The 24947-nt window shown below is 44.3% G+C and overlaps 1 protein-coding gene across 1 annotated transcript in view; it reads left to right on the top strand.

Annotated features, from left to right (window-relative positions):
* The window catches only part of POLA1 (DNA polymerase alpha 1, catalytic subunit), a 280884-nt gene extending 262357 nt beyond the window's left edge, over nucleotides 1-18527 (top strand). The window contains exon 37 of the mRNA XM_090264342.1: nucleotides 17863-18527. Coding sequence (XP_090120468.1) covers nucleotides 17863-18008 — 146 coding nt within the window. The 3' untranslated portion in view covers nucleotides 18009-18527. The remainder of the gene's footprint in view (nucleotides 1-17862) is intronic.
* Nucleotides 18528-24947: the final 6420 nt, after the last annotated feature.

Below are 24947 nucleotides of genomic sequence, written 5' to 3'. Positions count from 1 at the left end.
GTAGACTTATTTGTGCATTTTGAATTTTCCAATTTTATGTTCTAGGATTCAAAAATATGTATTTGAAAGCAAACCTTCCTTCTTTGTTCTTCATTAAAATTAAGAAAGAGCCCTGGCTGGGGAGCTCAGTTGGTTAGAGCATCGTCCCAGTACACCAAGGTTGTATTTTCAATCCCCAGTCAGGGCAAGAATCAACCAATGAATGCATAAATAAGTAGAACAACACATTGATGTTTCCCTTCTCTCTCTCTCTCTCTCTTTTGCTCTCTCTCCTTTCCTCCCTCTCTCTAAAATCAATTAAAAGTTAATAAAGAAATGTCCACTTAAATCTGTACTCTAATTTGAACCTTTATGAAATCCGAAGACCTTAAAATACTGAATACAGGAGATTTGCAGCTTATCTTCCACCTGGGTCAAATATGATAGGAAATAGGTTTTGTTTTTTTTTTTCCTTTTGGGGTAAATTGTCGATAAGCGCCACAATTCAAATTATACAATAGTACTAAGTATGTGAGTAGGGTAATAATAGTTAACATTGATTGATCGCCAAGTGCCAGACACTACTGTAAGCGTGTTTTGTGTTTTAACTTAGTGTGTTCCCACAAGAACTTTATGAAGTAGGTGCTATTGTCCCTGCATGCAGGTGAGGAAATGCGTGCTCAGAGGTCAAGAAACCTGTTCAAGGTAATACAAAAGTTGATGGCAGAGTGAGGATTTGAACCCAAACAGTCCACTTGTAGAGCTCATTTTAAACTGAACTGCTATGTGCGCAATGTTAATGGCTTGTAAATTGTGTGAACAACTCAAAGTGATGTCCCCAACTTTGTTACACATGTCCGCAAACTTCCTTTATGGACCAGTTGTCATGACTTCACCAACTTAGTGCTTTTCCCTGCATAAAACTTGACAAACTGTCATTGGACTAAGGGTGAAAACATTTAACTCTTTGTCTCAAAATTTCATTAACAAAGAACTGGTTGGTATTAAGATAATGGTATAAAACTTGATTTTCATTGTATGAAAGAATATAAATTGGCCACTTACCCTAAAGTAGTGTGAGGGAATCCAAGTGATAAAACATGTCAATATTCCTCTTCTTCCCTTTATTAATAATTGAGGGACACTTTAAAATCACAAAAGATTATATAAGAGCTTTAGAGGAATTTAGATTTTCTTTGCTAGGCAGTCATCTTCATTTTTATGAAACTGACATCACTGTTAAGCCATTTTTACCTCAGGTTAAAATTTGACCTGTTCTATTGCTGACTGAGTCATACCAGGTCACTGGAACCTAAAATAAGTCTGTTCTAAGCATTGGGTGACCATTACCTCTTTAGAGCCAAGATCCACTTAAGACACATTGACTTGTTTCCTGCATCACCGGGATGGCCGACGCATCCATCAGTGGTGTGCCCACATTCTCATTAGCTCTCCCCACGGGAGAGGATGCCAGCAAGGTGTACACTAAATTTGGAGCAGTCTCTTCGGCCAAGAGTTAAGACTGTTGTTCTATATGTCAGCCCATGCACTGCTAACGTTTTTTTTACACTAATGTATTTTGTGATTTGACTTGACCCATAGTTCACCTGAAACCACGCAATTACACTTATAATAAGGGTTCTGCTGTCCAGTTTGTCTCCATCCTGAGACATGTCAGAAAGTGAGTATTTTGCATTTAAAGGAAACATGAAAAATACAAGTGGAAACACCTGAAGAAATGCTTTGACTTACGTTAATGAAGGGGCCTCTGCGGCTCTCAGCAATGAGGCCTCAGAGCACGAATTCCAAGTCAGACAGAGAGTGGCGCTGCCTCTGTTAAGGTGGAAAGGCCACCTTAGCAAGTATAATAAAATGTACCGACTTGGGTTAGATTACAAGGGAAACTTTGCCCCTTTGAATTGGGGATGGGCTAGTGACCTGCAAAATCCATGCAGTGTGGGAGAGATTTGAACCCTGTATTTTCCCCTCTCTCCCCCTTATAAGATGGTAATTTTCCTTTAGGGATTTGGGTTTCTCTATGTGTGCATTAATGGGGAGATGGAAGGAAAGAGAGTCATGAATTAAAATCATTTTATGGTAAGTGCCTATGCCTCTTCAACTATATGCTTCTCTGCAGAACGAAGTCAGGAAAATCATTCAGGTGAAGACTACACATTTTGATGTTAACAGATTCCATTCTTACAGTTAACAACATGGAATGAGGCGGTGGTGGTTTTTGAAATAAAATCATATTTGAGGTAACCTCGAGTTTCTCTCGGAACTTTGGCCATGTTATGGAAAAGCTAGGAAGGAGGGGAGCAGCTTTTTCAAGCACAGAATTACACACAAGGGAAAAAATTAATCTAAATAGTGAGGGAGAAGCCTTGTTCTCTTGCATGATAGTTAGCAGCAAGAGCAAGGAGAGGGATGTTTCTCTCTTTGTGTAATGTGCAGTAGTTACAATAAACACAAGATTTCCAAATCTCAGAGGACTCTCTTGACAGTTGCTTGATAACAGCTTTTTTCATTCCATAGTTTTGACAGTTTGTGTGTGTTGCCATATCTAGTGTAAACTAAAACATCACTGTCATTCTGTTTTTCTTTTGTATGTAGCTCCTTTTTTTTTTTCATTTTTAAGATAATGAAAAAGATGGGCTTTTCACTTGTAGATTAGAGTAAGGCAAGTTGTGTGTGGAGATTAGCATGTGTTTATGAGTTTTGAAAGATCCAAGTTGACAGCAGAACACTGCTTTAAATAATTTTTTCCCCATGTTGCTTCAGTGAAAGTGTAAGTGGGATGTATAAGTTTTCTCTTAATCTTTTGATAAATAGCAAGTCTTAGGCATCTGTGTGGGTACCTATATTATTTATCTGTGGTAATTGAAAATGAACGAATACAATAAACATCTCTAGGACTCCTGGCTGTGCAGCCTTTGAGAAACGGAAAGCAAGCTTTTCCTTGTCAGTTGCCAGGGTCTAGCCCTGCTGCACCTGGGTGCTTTTCAGTAAGTCCCTAAGGATGCTTCTTGTCACCTGATGGATCCCCCATTTCACCCACTTCTGCCAAGTTCATAGCTAAATGAAGTCATCGGTCTGATTTAGAAACAACAGGGGTTCCCTATCGGGGTTTACTTATTTGGTCTTTGTTGTTTTGGAGTAACTCTAGAAACTAGATCATGTTGGCACCACTTGCATGGCTTCAAGGGAGAGAGGAGGGGCCCGGAGCACCGTCAGGATCAGAGCAGTCTTGACTTACCAGATGCAAATTCTGCATTCCCCAAATTCAGGAAGAGGGCGCTTTCCTGAGGGACTGTCCCCTCTCTGGCCCAAATAACCTTTGATTTGTAAAAGCCTCACTGAGGTTATTTGCCATCCAACCACATTTGCTATAGCGTAGCAGAGCTCTCAGTGCCGTCATCTGGCATGTTAACAGACAAATTCCAATTATTTTTCCACTCCAAGCTATTGTTAAACACTACAAGCTAGCTGACAGTAAAATTATAAATACAGGTGTTGTCACACTACACTATAATCAGAATTTTAATTTGAATTTTCATTTGTAAAGCCCTTTTTTTTTCCCCATGGGAAAATGGGAATAGAATTAGTTTTATTGACAGTAAAAAGACATTTTGAAAGCTTCCTAAATCATTACCTGTATTTAGCAGGAGGAAAAACTGTACATGTCCATGTAAAAAGAAGAGTTTTATTATCACATATTTACTTATTATATTTGGTGGTAAATAAAACGGGGAAGACATGTTTGACAAATGATTGACGGAACTCACTAGGTTTTTGCTCCGTCAGAACAATAGACAGATGTAAATATATATTTTGCTTTTGTTTTGTTCTGCTATTACTAATACAGACCTGTAGACAAAAATCTTCTTCTAACAAATTAAGTACAGCCTGTTGGAGTCTGCAGGCAACGCTAAACTTTTTATTAGGCCATTTTCTCTTCTTACCCAGATTCATCATCTGTGGCGTTCTTTTTTCCCCCCTTTGCACGGTGGTTGGAGTGGGTTCCCCCTTCTCAAGTCCTTTTTTTTTCTCTCAAGGCATTTAGTGTCGTGTCTGCCAGATTTCAGTGATGAGCAGCGAATTGCTTTTAAAGTGGGCATTATGCCAGTTCAGCAGCACAATGGAAAACCAATCTTCCACCGTTCTACTTTTGATGCTGTTATTGTAGCATTTTAGATAACTGCTGCCATAAAAAAAAAAAAGAAAAAAAAAGATGTGCTCAATTGCTACCAGTTAGTCAAGTTAAATCCAGAGTAGCATTAAAATTACTCTGAAAACTGTTTGTCAGAGGTCATGTGCCGTCTGTGGCTGCCGCACATAGGATAGGTGCTCTGCTCTGGTGGGGTATTTTTCCCTTTATTATTACTGTCACTGACCAGCTCTCTAAATAGCCTTTCACTACCTGTTTACTTATTGTCTAAACCTCCCTGTTGAAAAATGTGTCAAACAGAAATGTTGAAAAGTTTCTTTAAAGTGCTGGAAATAGCAGGAGAGTGAGTTGTTCGGGGTGCTAGAGTTTGTACAGTGTGAAAGCAAAAAAAAGTGGGGGGAGAGCAAGAACATAATTCTCTGGTTTCTATAGCAAGATTACTGTTTTCTTCTTTTTATCTTCACTTTTCAACCACTGGGTTCACTGTTCTACTTTTTTTTAATAGCACAAATGGAATTTATCCTCTCTCCATCTCGAGTCCCTTTCCCCCTCCACTGGGTTTGCTTGTGAATGAAAGGGACTCCCACTATGACTAAAGGACAGATGGCAGCTGTATGTGTTGTATTTGATGTATTTGGAGTGAGCCACATTTTTAAATTCAAGGCCAATAGATAGGCTATTTTGAGGTCAGCAGTAACAGTATACTTCAAGTCTGCTCCATTTCCTCTGATTTTAGACTTTAAAAATTACATAAATAACCTACAATCTGTGCTCGAAATAATTGAGTTGTGATCTATTAGATGCATTGCAGTAATAATAAAAACAGCTCAGATTTCTGGACTGCCTTTTTTCTAAAGAATGTTTATCTTTATCTCTAATGGATTTTTCTCCTTATGTCAGTCATATCTATTATATCATCAGACTCCAAGCCTTATAAAGGCAGGCATTTTGTCTGTCTTGTTCATTCCTGTATCCCCACAGCTTAGAATAGTATCTGGCACTTAGTAGGCACTCAGTAAACATTTGTTGAATGAGTTAAGAATTCATCCTTCTCCCATGGGTTCATGGAATTGCAGCATATTTACTTACTTGTATGTTTTCTAAAATCTAGCTAGAATGCCAGATTGTGCTCCTGAAGTATAGCAGCCATGCTAATTGACTTTTTTATTCCTTCCTTCACCTCCACCCCATCCCAGATTGAACTTGCCACCCAGTGGGTACTCAAACACAGGTTACTTGCCAGTAAGGGATATGGCCATTCGGTGGTAGAGATGAGGATCAAGTAGTGCCCCACCAGTCAGTGCTTATTTTATTAAGTCAAAAGTTCTCAGCCTTGTGGTTTTCCAGAGTTTTTTGCCAGGTATCATATTGGTTTCCTGGGCTTATATTCAAGCACATTTCAGACCCATATTTTCTTTCAGTTTCTAGTTTAAGAGCATTTTAACTTTTGCTAAAGCGTGTATGAAGAGGCTCTGATAATGATGCAGTCAGTATTCGTAACCATCCCATTCCCAGGTGCCATCTAGATGAATCCATTGCCTGCTGCCCAGTGTGAGTGGTCTTGTCTTAACAAGGGAAGGAGACTGCCCTGCGTGGCGGGGTACATACACCGTAGCAGTTAGCAGCACCATTTGCTTTCCCTGCAGAATTGTGGCTTAGGCATTCTGTGGTTCTGTCATGTCTTCTACTACCTGCCTCCGCCTCCCCGCCCCCCTCCCCCCTCCAACTCTCTGCTTCCATCTGCTAAGCGAAGGAAATGAGGGCCCCTAGGCTGCTTAACAAGGTCAGAGGCTTCAGAGAATTCCGTGACTTAATCAAGAACTGTACTGCGTAAAAAACACACCGCTTTCCCTTTTAATCATTGAGTTGTAAATGTGACATAGCTTTAAGTGGCTAGCAACAATTTGCAAATCAATAAGACCCATTTTGTAATTAGCTTTGGACTCAGCTTTAAAAAGTATACATTGAGGATTATGATAGTAAAAATGCAGAGCGTTCTCTCTTGGCAGCTAAAAATGTGCATGTTAAACTTAGAGAAATGGACGTGGTGAGTTTTTCCCACTACTAACAGATTCTCTCAAAAGAATACCTTAATAGAGGCCATTTTTTAAAAAGTAGCAGATAAAAATGATTTTCTGGAGTTTTACCACAAGGGTTTTATGCATTGATTTGAGAAGAATCTGGAATGTTCAATAGGACATTTCCTAATGTGCTTATGCCTTCTTTTCTTCTCCGGTATCATTTGTCCTTAGTCCAAGAAGAGCCAAAGAAGGAACTGAAATAAGGATTCAGATTTTTGTTAGGACACATTGTAACACGCATGCGCTGCCTTACAGTCCCCAGAATCAACATTTTACACAGGAAGGAAACGGAACCTGAACGTGTTCATTCTAGCATCCTGAATCAACATTGGCTAAAGATGGGCCAAAGATGGAAAACCTTTTCTAAAAGAGTGTTGAGGAGGACTTACGCATGTTTATTTATTTTTAAAGATTTTATTTATTTATATTTAGAGAGAGGGGAAGGGAAAGAGAGGAAGAGAAATGTCAATGTGTGGCTGCCTCTCACACACCCCCAACTGGGGACCTGGCCCACAACCCAGGCATGTGCCCTGACGGGGAATCAAACCGGGGACCCTTTGTTTTGCAGGCCGGCGCTCAATCCACTGAGCCACACCAGCCAGGGCAGGACTTGTGAGTTTTTAAAGCTAAATTGTGCAAGCTAGGGAGCAAGAGAAGAAGGATTTCACTTTGTGTCCCTCTCCGCGGAGAGTTTAGAGAAAAGAGCACAAACTGGATGTGTGGCCTTGCAAAAAAGCCTCTGGTCCTGTTTCCTCGTGCTTAGGGGGCCTCTTCCGTTTAACTTATGGGATCGTTGTTAGGATGAAATAATAGAATGTATACGTGCTTCACCCTCTTTATATCAGGACTTTACATTAGGACTCTTGTGTAAAGGGTCAAATAGTAAATATTTTCAACTTAGAGAGCCAGACCGTCTTCATTACAGACACTCACATTCACAATTGTGACCGTAGACAATATACAGAAACAAGTGGGCATGGTTGTATTCCAGTAAAACAAGTGGCAGCCTGGATTGGGCCTGCAGGCCATAGTTTGCTAACCCTTGCTGTAATAATGAAAGGTGTAAAATATCATCAACTCCATCTACTGCTTCTAGTGAATAACCCCGTCCCCATTTGGGAGGGAGGCAGTATGGTCAGTGCTTGGCCATCCTTGTAAGGAAGAAGCCAAACTGTTACCGAGCAAAAGGAGGTTCATTCATGCAGCATCTTGCTGTAAGACCCAACAATTAGTGTTGAGAAAAATAGGCCTTTCTTTACAGTAGTTCAATGTGGGGGTCGCAGTGGGAGCAGGAGCACTCCTGCTCAGAGCCCTGTTCTCCCACAGGACCCAGCACTTCCCTTGCTCCCCAAAAGGCTATAAACCAAAACCAGACCCTATAGTCCCCCATCCCTTATCTGTCAGGTCTCTCCTTCAGAATCTGGGGTATGTTGTCTTCAGCCTGCGTATAATAGTCCAGGAAAGCATGTGCCGTGTTACACTGGGTCATGGTGACGTCAAGGGAAAGCACACGTCCTAAGAGAGTGTCCTCTCCCTATGTCCTGAGTTCCAAGTGTCCAGAGAGAGTCCGGGTCTGCAAGGCAGACCCCTGGTGGCTTCGGAGTCGCTGGAGCGGGCACGATCAAGGCAGCATCGTGCCTGCTTTCTTACTAGCCCAGGCCACATGGCCGGAAGCATAGCTGCTTCTCCACCATGGACCAGCTTCACTACAGAGCTCTGTAGCTGCTATATTATGGCTCTTTGCCTTCACAGCAGACCTCATGGCAGTCCCTCTACATCGTTTCAAAACTGCATGGCTCCTCGCTTAATGGCTGCTGCCTTATTTTTAAATTTTTAAACTCTGATCTCAGCCTGTGACGCAGTCAGTGTGCTGACCTGTCCTGGCCATGCGCAGAATCTCGCACAGGCCCTGTAAGCTTTTTCCACGCCATTCTATGGTCAAAGCCCCTCCCATCTCCTTGGCACCTTGGAGGGCTGTAGCCGTTTGCGTAACTAAGAAACTAGCTACCCACCACAGATACACGAAGTACCTTAAAAGCTGCACTGTCTCCCTCCCGCATCCCCAAAACCAGGGGTTGTGGGTAATCTGGAGATATCCACTCTGTAACATACAGGGACTGTCTCTTTCGACAGAAGGCCTTCTTCAGTAATATTTAGGTCAACCTTTCCAAATTCTTGTTTAATTTTATAGGAAGAATTTATATTCCATTCAGCTTGTACTTAATAGTGGCTTGCTTAGGCCGCCTTGTCTCACAGAAGCCTCCAGCTTTTCTGTAAGAATGTGTTCCTTCCTTAGGACAGTCAGTTTCCTTTCAGCCCTGATGTTAGTTTCGTAGAGAAGGGATGCCAGCATTAAAATAGCTAACTAGGGTGGAATGCTGCCACTTGTTACCTCCTCTGGACAACCCTCGAGTCTTTGGTCAAGTAGAACAGTTGAAAAAGAGGGACAGTGGCCATCTTTGATGACCAGCCAGTTAAGGTTTCAAGATAACGTGGTGAATTCTGATGAGAATCCTACTTAAACATTGTCAATGATATATCCTGGAAAGGAACACGCCACGATCTTTATGTTTCCAAGAGACAAAATCATATTAGCTTAATGGAAGAACTCAGCCCAGAGAGAGTGCAGCATATCAGTTCATAGAATTCAAGAAGGTAAAGGTTGCTAAGTCTGATATCCTGAAAACAGTGATATTTCAGACTCCATGGTTGATTTTCTAAGTGGCTGGATTGCTTTAATAGTTAGAATGTATCTGATGCATCAGAAATCCAAAAACCATATCCATTTTCCATAAATATTAATTCCAGAGCAGTCAAAAAATGTACCTGGTACAGAACTTGCCTTCATATATTTTCCTTGGATAATGAGTTTACTGGTAAGCAGTCATTTAAAAATTTGCCTTTGACTCTCTTTCAGCTCTCTGTCAGATTTCTTAAGGCCTTAGATTTCCCTCCATCCCTTAGGCATCCCACACTGAGTCAGTGAGCTTTTTGTGATACATATATCGACAAGTTGGTCAATAATATATTTATCCAAGTTTTCCTGTATTCCAACCATTTATCGAGGGTGGTGGCCCTCCCTGATAGGCAGTTTCTAAGACATCCACTGATGGCCTGGCCAGAGTTCCAACGATTTACATAGATATGAGCTCTCCCTTACCCACTGGCAAGGGCTGTGAGGAGGCTGCCGGGAAAGGAAGATATCCGCAGGATTAAGTAGCAGCTGAGGCAAGGCCCATGTTCTTTTGCCTGTATCCTCAAGAGGACAAGAGCTTTGCTCGTGACACAGCCTTTGACCCAGACTGGGGTGTGGTTACACATATTTGCTCTACCCTGGGGGCTTTTTCTTCTCCCACCTTTGACAAGTGACCATTGACACTGGACCATAGCTTTTACCACCTATCTATTGCCATCATTGTCAATAACTAACAGTTGTTGAGCATTAACTTGATTCCAGAGACTGCCTGGGGACACTAACCCATTCAACTTATTCATTCATTAAAAAGTGAAGGATCCCTGGCTGGTGTGGCTCAGTGGATTGAGCACCGGCCTGCAAACCAAAAGGTCACTGGTTCGATTCCCAGTCAGGGCACATGCCTGGGTTGAGGGCCAAGTCCCCAGTTGGGGGTGTTCGAGAGGCAACCACACATTGATGTTTCTCTCTCTCTCTTTCTCCCTCCATTCCCCTCAAAAAAATAAATGAATGAAAATAAAATCTTTTTTTCTTTAAGTGAAAGAAAATGGCCCTGGCCAGTGTGGCTCAGTTGGTTGGGCGTCATCCTGGTCTGGACACATGCCTGGGTTGCAGGTTTGGTCCCAAGGCTGGGGCGTGTATGGAAGGCAGCCCATCAGTGTTTCTCTCTCACATCAGCGCTTCTCTCCCTCTCTCTCTGCCCCTCCCTTCCCCTCTCTCTAAAATAAAAATAAAATTTAAAAAGTAAAGGAAAATAAGCAGGGGCTTGACATTCAGAGGCACGAGCCCAGAAATGAGTGCAGAATTTCTGATTCTGAAGCCAATGCCAACTCCTAATCTATAGTGACTGCTCTTAATACAGATACATTTTCTTTCCCTCCCCTGCCTGCTCTTCCCTCCCAAGAGTGTGTTGGCCCATGCCCACAGCCACACCCACACCCTGCTAACTCCGCAGGTTAAATGATTTCCAGATCCCATGGGTAGTGCATGTCACTGAATACCGTCTTAGTCAGTCTGAATTTTTTAATGCACCCAGGTTTAGAAACCGTGTAAGTGGAGATTAAGATTAGAACATCAAGATTAGAAATGGTATGTGAACAGTAAAGCAACCATGTATACTTCTTGGATATTGTTGGCAGACGCAAACCTTTGAACAACTGGAGTCTTTTTTTTTTTAAAGATTTTATTTATTTATTCTTAGTGAAAGGGGAAGGGAGGAAGAAAGAGAGGGAGGGAAACACTGTTGTGAGAGAAACATCAACTGGTTGCCTCTTGCAAAGCACCAACCAGGGACCTGGCCCACAACCCAGGAATGTACCGACTGGGACTTTGAACCCATGACCTTTGGGATGATGCCCAGCCAACTGAGCTACACCAGTCAGGGATGAACAACTGGAGTCTTCAGGGTGAATGATATTGGTGGAAAATGTTGTTTTCATGCTATAAGGCTGTAACATCATTAAAATTGGACATACCCATAAGTTTTGAAGTTCTGGTCCACGTTGGGGGAGGTGTAAACTTATCAGAATTTGGGAATCTTTTAAAAGCAAACAAACAGCCCTGTCTAGTGTGGCTCAGTAGGTTGGGCATCATCCCGCAAAGGGAAAGGTTGCAAGTTCTATTCCCGGTCAGTGGACACGCCTGTAGGTTTGGTCCCTGGTCGGCGCATACCAGAGGCAACCAGCCAGTGTCTGTCTGTCTGTCTGTCTGTCTCTCTCTCTCTCTCTCTCTCTCTCTGTGTGTCTCCCTCTCTCTCTCTCTCCCTTCCTCTCTCTTCCTTTCTTCCCCTCTCCCCCTTCCTCCCCCTCTCTAAAAATAAATAAAAAGCAAACAAACGAAAACACATTTCTCACCCCCCTTCCCCCACAAAAACCTATGAGGATGGAGTTCGGTGGTGAAAAACGAATGGCTATTTTGAAAAACAAACTTCCCAAGTGATTCTTCTTGCCCACTTGCCAACCCCCCTTTGAGCACTGCTAACCTGGGGTCCATCTTCCTGGTTCTTGTCTGTCACGGAACATTGATTAGCCATTAAGGTATTTAGAATATTTCCATTTTCTCATGACTTCATGGGTATTATAAAATAGCGCTCACATCAAATTCCACTGTGCTTGCTATCTATCCAATTGGCTTTGATTAAATTACACGCTTGTGGGACAGAGTGCAATGAAGGATGTTGGCAAATTGCAGCTGTAGCCATTCTGGGGGCCTGGGGGGAAACTGGCATGTTTTCTGCTGGGGTAGTGACTTACAACCCTAGGCCTTTGGTAGAGTTTATCCTTAATAAAACTGAGTTTCACATTGGGAACTGATTGTTGTTGAAAGTCAACATTTTGTTACTACTTTTTCTGCCCAGGTGCAGCATCATAGAACCATTTGGAGAATAAAATTTTGTTCCGTGCATCCAGAGCTCAGTTCTGGTCAAGTGCACAGTACTCTTGTATACCACGGTAATGGCCCTTTTTAAACATTAGGGTAGTTTTTTAAAAATTGCAATAAAGTCATTGTAATTTATAGAACATGCTGTAATACAGATACGTGTAAAATACAATCTGTGTACCTGATTGCAGGTAACAGAGTTAAATGTGCCAGCAATTTCAAACACAGCTTGATATTTCCTATAATAAAATATAATGCAAAAAATTAAATATCCAATATCAATGTATCCTAAATGGTTTTGATATTTCTTTTTGTCCTTTCCCATGAAGAGTAATTTATTTCCCTTTTTAAAGTGTGGGCAGAATGATTACTAGCGCACTGTAATGTAATTGTGTTGCATTGATAAAATAAAAATTGTCCTTTATCTGTGTCCTGATAATGTTCAATTTACAGGCTGGCTTCTCTGCCACCTCTTCAGCGCTTTGAGTATTCCACTTCTCCTCCCTTCCTGCTCTGAGAGCGCACAGAACTGTTTGAAATCCACTGGTACAATTGTCAAATCAATTATTCATTCTCTGCAATTATGCTCGCACAAAGAACATTTTGCTGGTCTGAATGATGATTAAATTAACAGCTATTCCAGCTGCCTGATAACATCTAATAGAATATTCATAAGCCCAAAATGGAATGAATTATCTCCATTAACTTCATCATGCTCACTTAATTACATGCTTGTTATTGTATTTACACCTTGTTAGATACCGCTGAAGCTGATCCAGTGGCTGGCCGGGAATTGGAAGCGTCTGTCATGGGGCAGTTGGAGCGCGTTTTGTAGGAAATGCTATTTATTTTAAATGCTCCACCTGCTGGGAGCCGAGGTTAGTCAGCAGCACTGAGATGAATTGGGAAACGGGGTGTAAAAAGAAATAATGTGCTTCTGACAGGCTCCGTGGCTTTTAAGTTGCTCTCATTCAGCCACTTCACAAAAAATTATTTTATTCCATCTCTCAGTGATGATGACATGATTGCTTTTGGGTAATCATTTACCATTCTGATTTTATTTTTTGAAGTAAATTGTCTGAAGTAATAGGTTCTTGGAATTACAGCGTTCCTTGCTTTTTTCTTAGAACTTTATTTAAGCTTGTCTTCTAGCATTTAACCCGAGTCCCCTCTTTCGTTTGATCTTCTAACTTTATTTATACAACAGTGCTTAATGATCCTGCACAATGTGTTTTTTTCCCTCTCTGTACGCCCCCCCCCAAATTCTGTCCAGTGTGGTTGACAGTACTTTCTATAACCTCAGCAAGGGGGCTGCATGGGCAATTTTCTTCCGACATGACAAATACAAACACCCCAAACCCAACCCTGATAGAATCACTTCATCCAGTTGAAAGGAAATTTTTTATCTCTTTCAAGGTGACTCTTTCTCCACTGAAACAAGGTAAGGGGCACCACTCTCCCCTTCTGTTTTTCACTCTAGATGTGGCATTCTTTACATTGGCTTGCCCTGTCTCCTCCCTTCTCCCATCCCCTCTGCTCTTCCCCAAACTTCCAGTAACCAGCCCTTCCTGGTGGCGGGGCCCGCAGTACCTCCATTCGCTAGGAGCATGAAGGGTCATTGTTCACCCCCACCAAGCTGCAGGAAACCTGTATTTATTGAACATGAACCAGACCAATGGGGGAAAGAATTCTAATCTCACTTCTAAATACTTCTCAGATCAGCCTCGTAGAGCACTTGAGCTAAACCATGGATGTTTTACTCTGTTTGAAGGCCGTATTTTGGTATCAACAAAAAAGAAGAGAAAAAGACAACTGAAGATAATTATTTTAAAGTAGGAATGGAACTGGATAGTGGAGTAACAGAGAGACTCTTCAGCCTTAGAAATACTTTAGCATCCAAGATATGATTTAACAGGCAAGAATGGTCCTCTAAGCAGTTGGTTAGTCCATAAATGCATCACACGTTGTGTGTGACTGGCACTGTGTTTTGTAAAGTTTTTCTAAATTCGAATTTAATGGAAGATAATGGTTTTTAAAAAATTTTTTAAACATTTTATATATTTATTTTGAGAGAGAGGGGAAGGGAGAGAGAGAAAATCATCAATGTGTGGTTGCTTCTAGTGCGCCCCCAACTGGGGACCTGGCCCACAACCCAGGCATGTGCCCTGACTGGGATTCAAACCAGCAACCCTTTGGTTCACAAGCCGGCACCCAATCCACTGAGCCACACCAGCCAGGGCGATGATGTTTTTTTTTTTTTTTTAAATTTCTTATTTCAGTTGAAAAATGTTTATCTACTTTTCATTTGATTTGGGGCCCTGAATGTGGTTGTGTTTGAAACATGGATGTCACTTGAGATCTTCTGGATACTGTACATAGCTCAGACTTGGTTATTGATTGATACTCAGGAGAAAGACAGCCAGGCCAGAGGCACTCACAGCTCTCTATATAGGTTGAATGGTTTTAAACTGTAAAGACGGTTGGGTTTTTTGTTTTTGTTTTTTGTAAAATTCCTAAAGCTTCCTGCATTCCACCCCTTACACAGAGCTCATGTTGCATTGACAGAGGGAGGCTACAGATTAGAAAAGGTGGGAAAGCTGAGAACTGTATGGTGGGAAGCCATGCAATTAAAAAACTGACTGAAATTATTACCTGATTTCATAATTGACAGAATATTTAATTCAGATATAGTAAATTGACACACCTCTACACAGAGACAATTATGACTGACTGTATAACACCTGACAGAATCAATTATAACTGACTGTTGTTTGATACCTTTGCACAGAAATAAATGAAACAGATATTCAGAACAGAGACTGCTGCTGCCTGTGTGCCTAAGTCTGCCTTAATTAAAATAACCAGTAGGCAATGTTTAAATGCCTTTGCCTACTGGTTTCTATTTCAATATGTTTCTTTAAGTCCAGAAAGGGTTTTTACAAAAGAGTAAAGCTTAAGAGATGTTCGTTTTACTGACACGGATAAAATATCGGAAGTAGAGATGGTTTACTTATAGATGGGAGGTTATACTCTTTTGTTTCAAAGAGTTCTAACATTTTATTTGATCAGTTGACTTTTACATAAAATATTTAAGACAAGTTCAACCTGCAGGTGATGGTGTAGTTTATTTCATGTAGAAGATACTGTAACTTGCGTGTTTTCAGGTTTTAGATTCTAATCAGTAAAAACCAACTTTTAAATTAGCCGTTCATGTTATTGTCTGATAAAACACTGGGTAAATGATCAATATCTGGACTGACTTGTTTTTAATTGTTTTTGTAGGGGGCGGGGGCAGGGAATATTGGTAATTAGTATATAACCCTAAGGCATCAACATGTAGGACAGACTAGAGGAAATAAGCTGCAAATACATGCTCCTCAAATGGGATTTCCAGGACAAGTAGGTTCGCATTGCTGTGTGCTGAGATGAATGACTTCCGGTGCTACTGCAGTCCATAAGAGTATATTTTGCTGATGCACTTGTATGTAGAAAGAGCCTTTGCTCCCCCATCTCTACGAAGTTTGGATTTTTTGTGTTGGTTGTTGAGACAGTGACAGCCACAGCCAGTGACATCTCTGAGGACCGGGGTGGGATGGCTGCAAATCTTCTAGGCCTCTTGCCTAATAGCCTCTTGGAATGTTTTAACAGTTGTCCTCAGACAGGTGACCTGCAGGGCCTGTGGACATGGCCTCTTTACCAACTCCCCAAAGCAGAGTAGGTACAAAGAATGGGTTTTACTGGCTACATTTACTGGTTTCCACCATTTCATACCACTATTTCCCTTGCGTTCTAAAGTAGTGGGTGGAGCATTAAAGGAAACGGGGTGACGGTTTCAATGGGAAGCCTAACGTGGGTGGCCCAGGGGCCTAAAGTGGGGCAAAGAAAAGCCATGAAGAAGAGGTGAGCCCTTTCCCCCTCAGCTCCCAACCCTGTGGCCTGCGACAGCTCGCACAGCTGTTTCCTAGAAGATCTTCCATACATTATTGATTACATTCTCATTGGGGAAGCAAGCGGGAGCTTTTATCTGCATCTCCCACTGGCGTGGAATGGTGCCTCGGCCGTATCGACTGGCTATGGCATATGCTGGTGATCGCAGTTGTCTTTTATGAAGAAGAGCACCAAGTGACGCTGGTTGTCATTCTAACTCTGCTGTGTGGCAGTGTAAATAGTCCCCTCTCTAACCAACCTGGTGGGAAAAGTCAATATCCCATCAGCAGAGGAGGTAAACACATCAGGAGCTGTGCCCTCTGCCTTCCTCCCCTGCTCCGCATTGCCGCAGCTCTTTCATTGCGCTGTCCCCACCGGCACACGCGGCTGTGTCATTGACATGCACGGGGCGCCCGCCCGGCTCCGGCCAGCCTGCCGGAGCAGCCGCCCTGGCTGCGGGGCCATTGTTGCGATTCCCGGACTCCGGTAATTAGAACTTTCAGAGTGCCTTTCTGTGTTCGGTTAACGATGAGCCCCTTCTCGCCTCCATTTTCCTGCCCTTGGGGGCGTTTCAGTCCTCTCTGCTAACCTTTTTGTTGTTGTTGTTTGAGAGGCAGTTTGATAGAATTTAGCAAAGGTCGTGGAAAACAAACGCGAACGTGTGGCTAAGGAACAGAACCTTGAGAGCGAGTTTTCATTTTCCGGGAGTGCTGTGTGGGCTTCCGTGTTGCTCTGCTGTTTCAGCGGGTCTCTCTCTGTGGCTGACCTGATCTCGCTCCATGCTCTCCTAGTCCCTCCTGTTCTCAGCGCTGGTCAGCCCCCACCCCACCCCACCCACTGCCAGGCACCTAGGCCCAGGCCGGCCTCTGAGGGCCTGCTCCCTGGGAGCTCTGGGAGCTCTGGCTGCCCGGTTTGCACGGTTTGCACATCCAATCCCAGATTACCCGCTGTGTGACCTTAGGCAACTGGCTTGACCTCCCAGTTTCCTCAGCCAGAAAATAGGGATTTTCAAACAGTGGGCCTCTCCAAACGCCTCACAGCATTCCCGGGCAGTTTTGAACAAAACCTGTCTTAACTATCCTAAGCAGAGCTGGCTCCGCTAGGAATCGCCCTTGTCCCCAAAAGATCAGACCTGGGTGTCACGGCCCTACTGCTTCTTTACAAGAACCACATGTGGAGGTAGAAGGCTCTGGGGAGGGAAAGGAAGGGTCTCCTTTCAGGCTGGTAGTGCCCCCCCAACCAGAAGGCCAGGAAAGTGTGTGTGGAAGGAGCAGGAAGCAGACGAGGGGCAGCTGCGTAGCCAAAGTTCACAGGCATTCACTGTGGACAAAGAAGAGAAAAGGAATCTTGCCAGTGGACAGGTGCTCTGTGGACAGCCTGCCTCCATCTCTGTCAGCAGAGGAGGTTGTCTGTAGCAGAGGGACACAGACCTGAAGGATAGAAGAAACCAGGCCCAGCTGATCTGGGGAGTTGGCACTGGGAGACCCAGGCTTCCTCTGAGACCAAGTATTTCCTGTCACATCCATATTTAGCATGCATTTGCGTGCATATGCTCAGTAGCACTGCAAAAGTGGCGTCTGCAAGTGACATTCACCTCGCCTGCTGCACATGGGCCCGCACCTGCAGTTCTCACCCGTAGAGGACGGCCGTGTGTCGTTCCCCCCCCCCCCCCCCGCGGTGCTCTGAATCAGCTAGGTGCTGAGAAGTGGTGGGCAGAGGAAAAAAAGAATGGCTTCCACAGAGGAATCCTGGGGTCTCAACCCCTACTGCCTGCCTGCCTGGGACTGGCCCAGGGGTAGACCAGCGAGAGGACCCCGAGGACATCTAAGTCACGGAACTGCAAGTACAGCCCGCACCCGCTTCCCTAGTGCTTGAGGAGTACTGAATGGTCTTTAAAGAAGGTCCCTCTGGTTGTAAAGTACAGTATAGGGAATAGAGTGAACAGTATTGTGATAACTATGCATGTCGTCAGATGGGTACTAGACCTATCAAGGGGAATGCTTTGGAAGGTATATAAATGTCTAATCGCTATGCTGTATACCTGAAAGTAATATAATATTCTATGTCAAAGTGTAATTAAATAAAAAGAAGCTCCCTCTGAGACTTGTAATCCTTTTATTTGTATTACTTTTTAGAGAAATTGAAGAAGCAGTATTTGACCACCAAAGTTCGCCAGGACTACAAAAATCTCAAGAACATAGCAGAGCAGTTCTTGTCCCAGAGTGGCTATACTGAAGTGAACCTCAGCAAACTCTTTCTGGATTGTGCTGTGACATGCTGAGGGCACCCCAGAAGTGGCCGCGGCGGGGATCTTTGAAGAACCACTGCAGCTTCCTGGAATCTGGATCCGTCACCAGTGCCGGGGCCTGAACTGCTCCTCTGCTTCACTTTCCTTGTGGACTGCACCCCGTGTTTCTGTGCATGTGGCTCAGGAGGGGAACTATTAAAAGGGACTGCAGGAATATTTAATCTGCCAAGCGTCAGGGAAAATCAAAACCACCTTCCTCTTACGGTGTACCACATACCGTTGAAGCGTGACGCTATAAACCTTTGCAAAGCACCTGAAGAGCTAGCTGCTTTGGATTCGAATTCAGATTTGGGACTGGATATGTAGGGGAGAGGTCAGTGAGGGATGAGAAATGAATTGAGAGTGACTGCAATGCAGGTGACCCCAGGCTCTGCCCTGGGGCCTTCAGCAGAGGCGCCCCCACAAGGAGAGGTTCATGGAGTCTGGTAGGAGCCCTAACATTTTGCCTTTTCACACGCCAATTAAACCCAAGATAAACCCAAGTGCTTCCCAGCCTCAGGAGTGGCTGTCCTTTTCAGTCTTGTCTTTTATATACGTAGTCAAGGGGAGAGATTTCAAAGTCTTGCGCTCACTAAATAGATTAAACAGGGCTTGCTTGTTTGTTGAATTGCTCCAAAGTGCAACACAGCACGTGCACACGCATGCTTGGCAGGTGTTTGACACTCACATTCCTTTTTTCTTCCTCAAATAGAAAATCCAGGTAAAGGTTTATACAGTGGGAAAGCACATTTAAAATAATTTGCTGTCCTATAACATTTCATTAAAGACATGTAGAGTTTGGGGAGAGGATCATTGTGCTGTATTCAGAGGGGTGGTTAATTGACTAATTGCCCCTGGTGCTGTTTTCCCCATTTCTTCTTTTGCCAGAAGCTAAACGCATTTCAGTATAGCATTCTTTGCTCTTTTACGTCATTGAAAAGCTTATACTAACAAAATCATTTCCCCTGTACAACTATGTGATATTTTTAAAACTATTTACCTATATGTTTTTATCAAAGAAAAATATGCTGTGCTTTTTTTTTTTTTTTTTCCACTAAGAATAAAGTTTTCTAAAGGGAACCCAGTTGCAGTGAATCCTTCTCAGGTACAAGATGTTGATTAAAGAGGGCAGCCAGGAGTAAGGGATCGCCTTCCCAAACCTCAGCCCGGTTGGAACTCAGCTCAGAGATGCTCAGTGTGGTAGCATGTCCAAATGTTCTGAGTGGCATTCAGGAGAATTTCTTGCGGACGTCGAGTCCTTTAAGAGATGAAGTGTGGTTTCTCGTGTGCTTTGCTGACCTGGGCAGCCAAACAGAGCTAAGCCAAGAGCCCAGCGGCGTCTCTTTGCGGAGAGCAGAGGTGGTGACTCCTGAGAGAGGGGCACCCACAAGAGAAAGGCTACGCAGTGTGGACCCTACTAAAGGAGTACTTGATAAGAGTAATGCAGATGGCGCCGCCTTCTACCTTCCTTGGCCCTCTTTTCTCTCCATTACCCTCTCCTCCTTTCCCTGCTGTCCCTTCTGCTCAGGCTCTAAGCAGAAACACTTCGGGTTCAGGGCCCTGTCAGTTCATTCATTAATGCCTTGGTACTTCAGGCTGCAACGAGTCAGAAGTTGGAGCACCCAAGTTGCTTGGGGAAGCTAAGGGGTTAGTGTGGTTTTCATTGCTGTTATCATCTAAGGTTACAGAGGTGGTTCTCTAATGTGTGCTTCCGGAGCCCACACCCCCACTTGGCGCTCTGAATACAAGGCATGTTTTCCTTGATTTCTTGGACCTGGGATTATGGTAAATACAAATCAAGAGTTATCCTGAACTTGGTCATCAAGGAAACCCTAGACGATTCAAATAACTACTCATTGGCCTGTCTCTTGTCTCTGTATCTAGATTGTAATCACTGTGAGGACAGGAACAATTTCTGTAGAGAGTCTGTATATATATAAAGCCAGACATTTCTTAGAACAGTCCTTGAAAGGGGCTAATGCTGTGGTTAATGTTTTCTGATTCCGATATGCAACTCGAGATTAGTTAAAAGGCTTTTCTGGGAGGCACTGAAGGGTTCCAGAATTCTAAGTTGAAACTGCAACTGATAAAGAATTCCAGTGGAGTCCTGGCCAGGTGGTTCAGTTGGTTGGTTGGAGCGCTGTCCATACACCAAGGGGTTGCAGGTCCGATCCCCAGTGGGGGTGTGCAGGAGGCAATTGATGTTTTCCTCTCTTTCCCTCCCCCTCCCTCTCTCTCTCTTTCTCCCTCTCTCTCTCCATCCCTCCCTCCCTTTCTCTCTAAATTCAATAAGCGTACCCTCCTGTGAGGATTTTTTTTTTTTTTAAAGAATTCCAGTGGACCTCCTGGAAGAATGGAACGTGGCATGCAAACCTGTGAGAAAAGTTTCTGCTCCCTAATTTGTTTGCCATCAGTTGATAGCACAGTGGGTAGAACAGGTGCAGAAATGCCCCTCACTTCTTTGTAAGAGAGGGCCTACCCAAATGTCTACACAGGCTCCCTGGCATGGCCCAGTTTTCAAGAGAAGCCAGGAATACCGCTATTCCATAGAGTTTCTCGATTTCTAAACCTTGCAACTAATTTTTTTTTAAGTAAAAAAAAACACATGCTGTGGGCCAGACTAAGCCTCGGGGCTACATTTTATCTGGATCCCTTTGGGAAATGGTACCCAAAAGGAATCCTGCTCTTCTCAGAGCCCCAGGCCTCTGAAAAGGGTTCCGGTTGGATTTAGGAAGCAGGTTCTGCCTGCGGTGGGACACACATTGATCTCGGACATGACTTGTTCACTCTCAGCTCTCCATATAAAGGGAGACGGGAGGCCAGAAGTTGAAAATCCTATAACGGGCATGCTCAATGATATTTTAATTGTCCAGGAGACTAAAGTTTACAGACTGGAGTTTGGGAGAGGATGTTGAAAGGGGATGAAATCACTGCCCATCACCCTGTTTTCCAGCCCATACCACGTCTTTCCTCCAACATCCACACACATAACACGTCTACAACTCTTGCCTTCTCAAATATTTCATTTAAATTAGTTGGGCAGGAGATGCAAAGATAAAGGAAGTCCAAAGCCAGATTTCCCTGTCTCCTGTTAGGGCTTTACAAGAAAACACACCAAGCCCAGACCCTCTTATCAGAACCCCTGACCCCTTGATTCAACACTCCCATCCTAAACTTCAAGCCGCCTTGCCTTTCCCTCCTCTCTCTTGATGTCCTCACCTAAATATTTCTTAATTGAAACGGTTTGCTGTGGAGCTTCCTTATAGCAGTTTAATAGATTAACTCATCTGAGCCAGCCTCAAATTTCAGATTAAAATTCCTTCATCCCGAAGGCAGCATTATCAGGTTGTTGGAGGCTGTTTTCAAACCTTGGTTTTGAATAGCAGCGGCTCTGCATTAATTTAACCACTAAGCTAATAAGTAGGTTTCGTTTTGTTATGCTAAGCTTTATTGCTTTTCTTTTGATCAGAATGGTGTTGTTGAGCAAAGCAGCAGACAAGGCATTCTTTGATGAGGGAATTAGCGCTCCATTTTTCCTCTATTATTCATAGCACAGTGGAATATGTAAGTACCTGAGGGTGTCAAAGGAGCGCAGGTTCTATTGCAAAGTGCTCGCCTTGTTTCTCTCAATAGCTGACTATGAGATGATAAACCGCTTAATACACTGTGCTAATTGGATGAGAGCAAAAAGAGATGGGAATTAAGGCGAGGCAAAAGGAGAAAGTGCAACCAGCCTTCAATTCACTCTTTCACCACTTTACCAGCTCCAAAGGAGGCACAAGCTTTCTATAAGCAGACTAGAGGTTTTGTGCAGAGATAAAATGAACGTGTTAGTGGATTCAAGTAATACACTAATTATTGCACAGTATAAATACCACTACTGGTTTTATAACAGGGAGGTAAACTTCTTTTGAGAGGGTTATAGGATTGCTTGGCAGTGGTGTAGAACCTAATAAGGGCCCAGAGTAATAACCCCCTGGATTAACAAAATTGCTGCTTGTTAGAAGTATGATTCAAGCTTTTACGAAGATTTCCGGAGAGTGAATAAAAATGACTGAATGACATTTCTTAATGTATAACTGGCAATCGCTCCCTTTAAAGGAAAAAATGTATACTTCAAACTGGACCATTAATAACGTCCAGGGACAACACGAGTTTTCCTTTGAAAAATGCTTTTTCCCGTCAGGTAGCAGGTTTTCTTCCCGCCCCCCAGCCAGGCTGCCACTGGCAGTTAAATATGCAGTTGCTCTGGGGAACTCGGTATTCCAAAATACCATTTTAGACCCCATTTAAGACCCCCTTCATTCAGACACACTCACTTTTGTGTATACACATACACACATGCTCACATACACAGTTTTTCCTCTAAAAGAAAGTGGAACTATCCCATGTATAATTTTCTTTCCTCTAACAACAGCCCCCTTTTCCATTCTAGTAAGATCTCCACACTCAAAATGATACCAAAAAAAAAAAAAAAAAAGAGAGAGAGAGAGAGAGAGAGAACTACAGGTGCCTTGTCTCTCTCTTGGTATTATACACCAAAAACAATAATAATATTTGTTTGCCCCACTTGGGGGTGGTAGATAAAGGAGAAAAAACTGGAAAAGGGGCTGGGGCCAATTCGCGTGATCTGTAGCTGAAGTTTTTCAAGTCCCAGTCGTCTTAAGCCTTGTCCAATGGTCACTCTCCCCTAACTCATCCTCTTTCCATCTTCCTCGCCACACACCTAAGCTGTCCTTCCTAACTGCTGTCCACAGGCCAGGCCATGGCTAGTTGATGGTGGTGGAAGAAGACTCAGGGGCACCTTCTGATAATGTTATACCAGCTGCCTCCTTCTTGCCTTTTCATTCCGGGCCTCAACCAGATCTGGCGAGACTGTCTGAAAATGTAGCAAATTAACTTATCCCTTCCCTTCACCCTTCCCACAGAGGCCCAGACCGGGCCGCCAATCACCCCTTACCCCAGGATGTTGAGGGGGTGGCCTTGGGAAAGCAGGTGGTGGGACATTCTGCCCTGGGTGTGACAGGGGACAGCCATGCCCTTATCACGGGCCTCTCCACAACTTGCCTGGGCTGCGTACCACCTCCTCCTCCTCCTTCTCAGTGGAAGAGGTTTGCTTAAGGTTGGGGGGGGGTCAGCTGCTCCCAGCATTGTGACTCCGTTCCCAGATATTGGGGCCAAATTGGGTTGCCATTCATTAATAATGCTCACAATAAGATTAAATCATTCTGGAAAATCTCATAAAATCCCCCTAAGTACGCTCCAGTGGCTCTTTCCAATCCCCATCATTCAGCACTTGGGGAGGTTTGGAAGGAGAAGAAAATTGGTTTCTTTGCTTTTAATGCTGCTTTGAAAAGATACTCAGAGTTTGTCATGCGTGACATGTCACATGTTTAATGTGGACTTGCTGGAAGTCAGGGGTCTTTAGCGTGTGATATTTATGGGGAATATTAAGTGCAGAATGAGGTCCCTCCAGCTGGGGAAAGTTGAAAGAATAGGAGGCCCAGGACCGGGCTTGTTTGCAGCATCAGAATGACATAGGATTAAGAGTTTGTAAAACAAGGCGAGGGGTTCTGATTGGCCAGTAATAAATGTAATCCTTGGAGGTAATTTCACGCAATTTGCTTCTGCTCCATGGAAGGGTCAAATGAGAAAAAATGACTTAAAAAAGAGTTCATTAACAGGAAGAATGGTACTGTTTCTCGTATACCATCCAACTGGCAGCCCGGAGAGGGGAAAAAAGCCCTACCTAAACAAAAAGCCAAAATCGACGGAAAATTGATATTGACCACCAAAAAAAAAAAAAAAAGAAAGAAAGAAAGAAGAAAGTCCTTTTCCTCACGTTCCTCGTGCACTTCCCCGCCTCTACTCCAAACTCCCGAGTAGGTCTGCCCACCCCAGGAAAGCAGCCTTCACCTTGGGAGACCCTGTGGAGTCTAGATGTTTGAGACACTGTTATCAGGGATCTCCTAGAAAGTTCCCGCGGGGCCTGCTAAATCCGAGAAAGGAGTGCGTGGCGAAACGACTGGGGAAAGGCCCCACGTCGGGTCCCCGCTATGAGCAAGTCTAGGGCGGGGGCAGGATGGCGATGATCCGGCCGAAGTCCGGGGAGCAGCCTCACCCGTGAGCCCCGAGGGCGCGCTCCTCAGTTTCCAACGGGCAGGGACCCGGGATTTACGGGTCTGGGTCGGGGCGGGGGTGGCAGCGAGCAGAGGACGCCCAGGCCTGAGCGCGGCAGCTGCCGAGCGGGCCGCCCACCGCGAGCTGTCGCTGACCTCGGCCCGACCTCGCACCTGCCCCTGGCTGGCGCACACTGGCGCCCCAGGCCGCTTGGGGACTCGCCCCCCTTTCTCCAGGGCGCCGCCTGGGAGCGCTGGTGGAGCCCGCTGGCCCAGGCCGGAGATGCGTCCGCGTCCCCCCCCCCCAATGCCCCGCTGCGACAGATCGCCTGGGGCCTGGCAGGGCTGCGGGTTCCGGCCCGAGAGACGAAGTAGTCACACGGCCAACGCACCTCCCCCTTGCCCCCCTCCCCCGCCTGCCCCTCTCCCCAAAGGTCCGGCTCGCTAATTACTGCAAATTGAAACTAATTAAGCTTCTCTTCCCTTTCCCATCACCCCGGGAGCGCTGGCGAGCCCCGGCCCCTGCGGGCGGGCTTACACCCAGCGGTCACCCAGCGGGGCACAGGCATGGCCTGAGGGAGGGTGAGGCTCCCGTTCCGGCTCGGGGGAGGGGTGCACCAAAGGGTTACAGATCGAAAATCTGTTGGGGGTCTTCTCTCTAAACTTGAGTTGTTTAGATGTTTTTTTTAATGTATATACATTTCCCAGTGCCTGGATAACTGATGTAATGACATTTGTCGAGTTAAGATCTGCCACTTGGATACCCCTGGCTGCCTTTCCATCACCGTTGCAGCGTTCTCTCTCTTTTTCACCC

Source organism: Furipterus horrens, unplaced genomic scaffold (genome assembly GCF_987537825.1).
Source record: "Furipterus horrens unplaced genomic scaffold, mFurHor1.1.pri manual_scaffold_17, whole genome shotgun sequence".
NCBI classification, from domain to species: Eukaryota; Metazoa; Chordata; class Mammalia; order Chiroptera; family Furipteridae; genus Furipterus; species Furipterus horrens.
The sequence above is the reverse complement of the archived record's forward strand: the minus strand, read 5'-3'. Positions and strand labels throughout refer to the sequence as shown.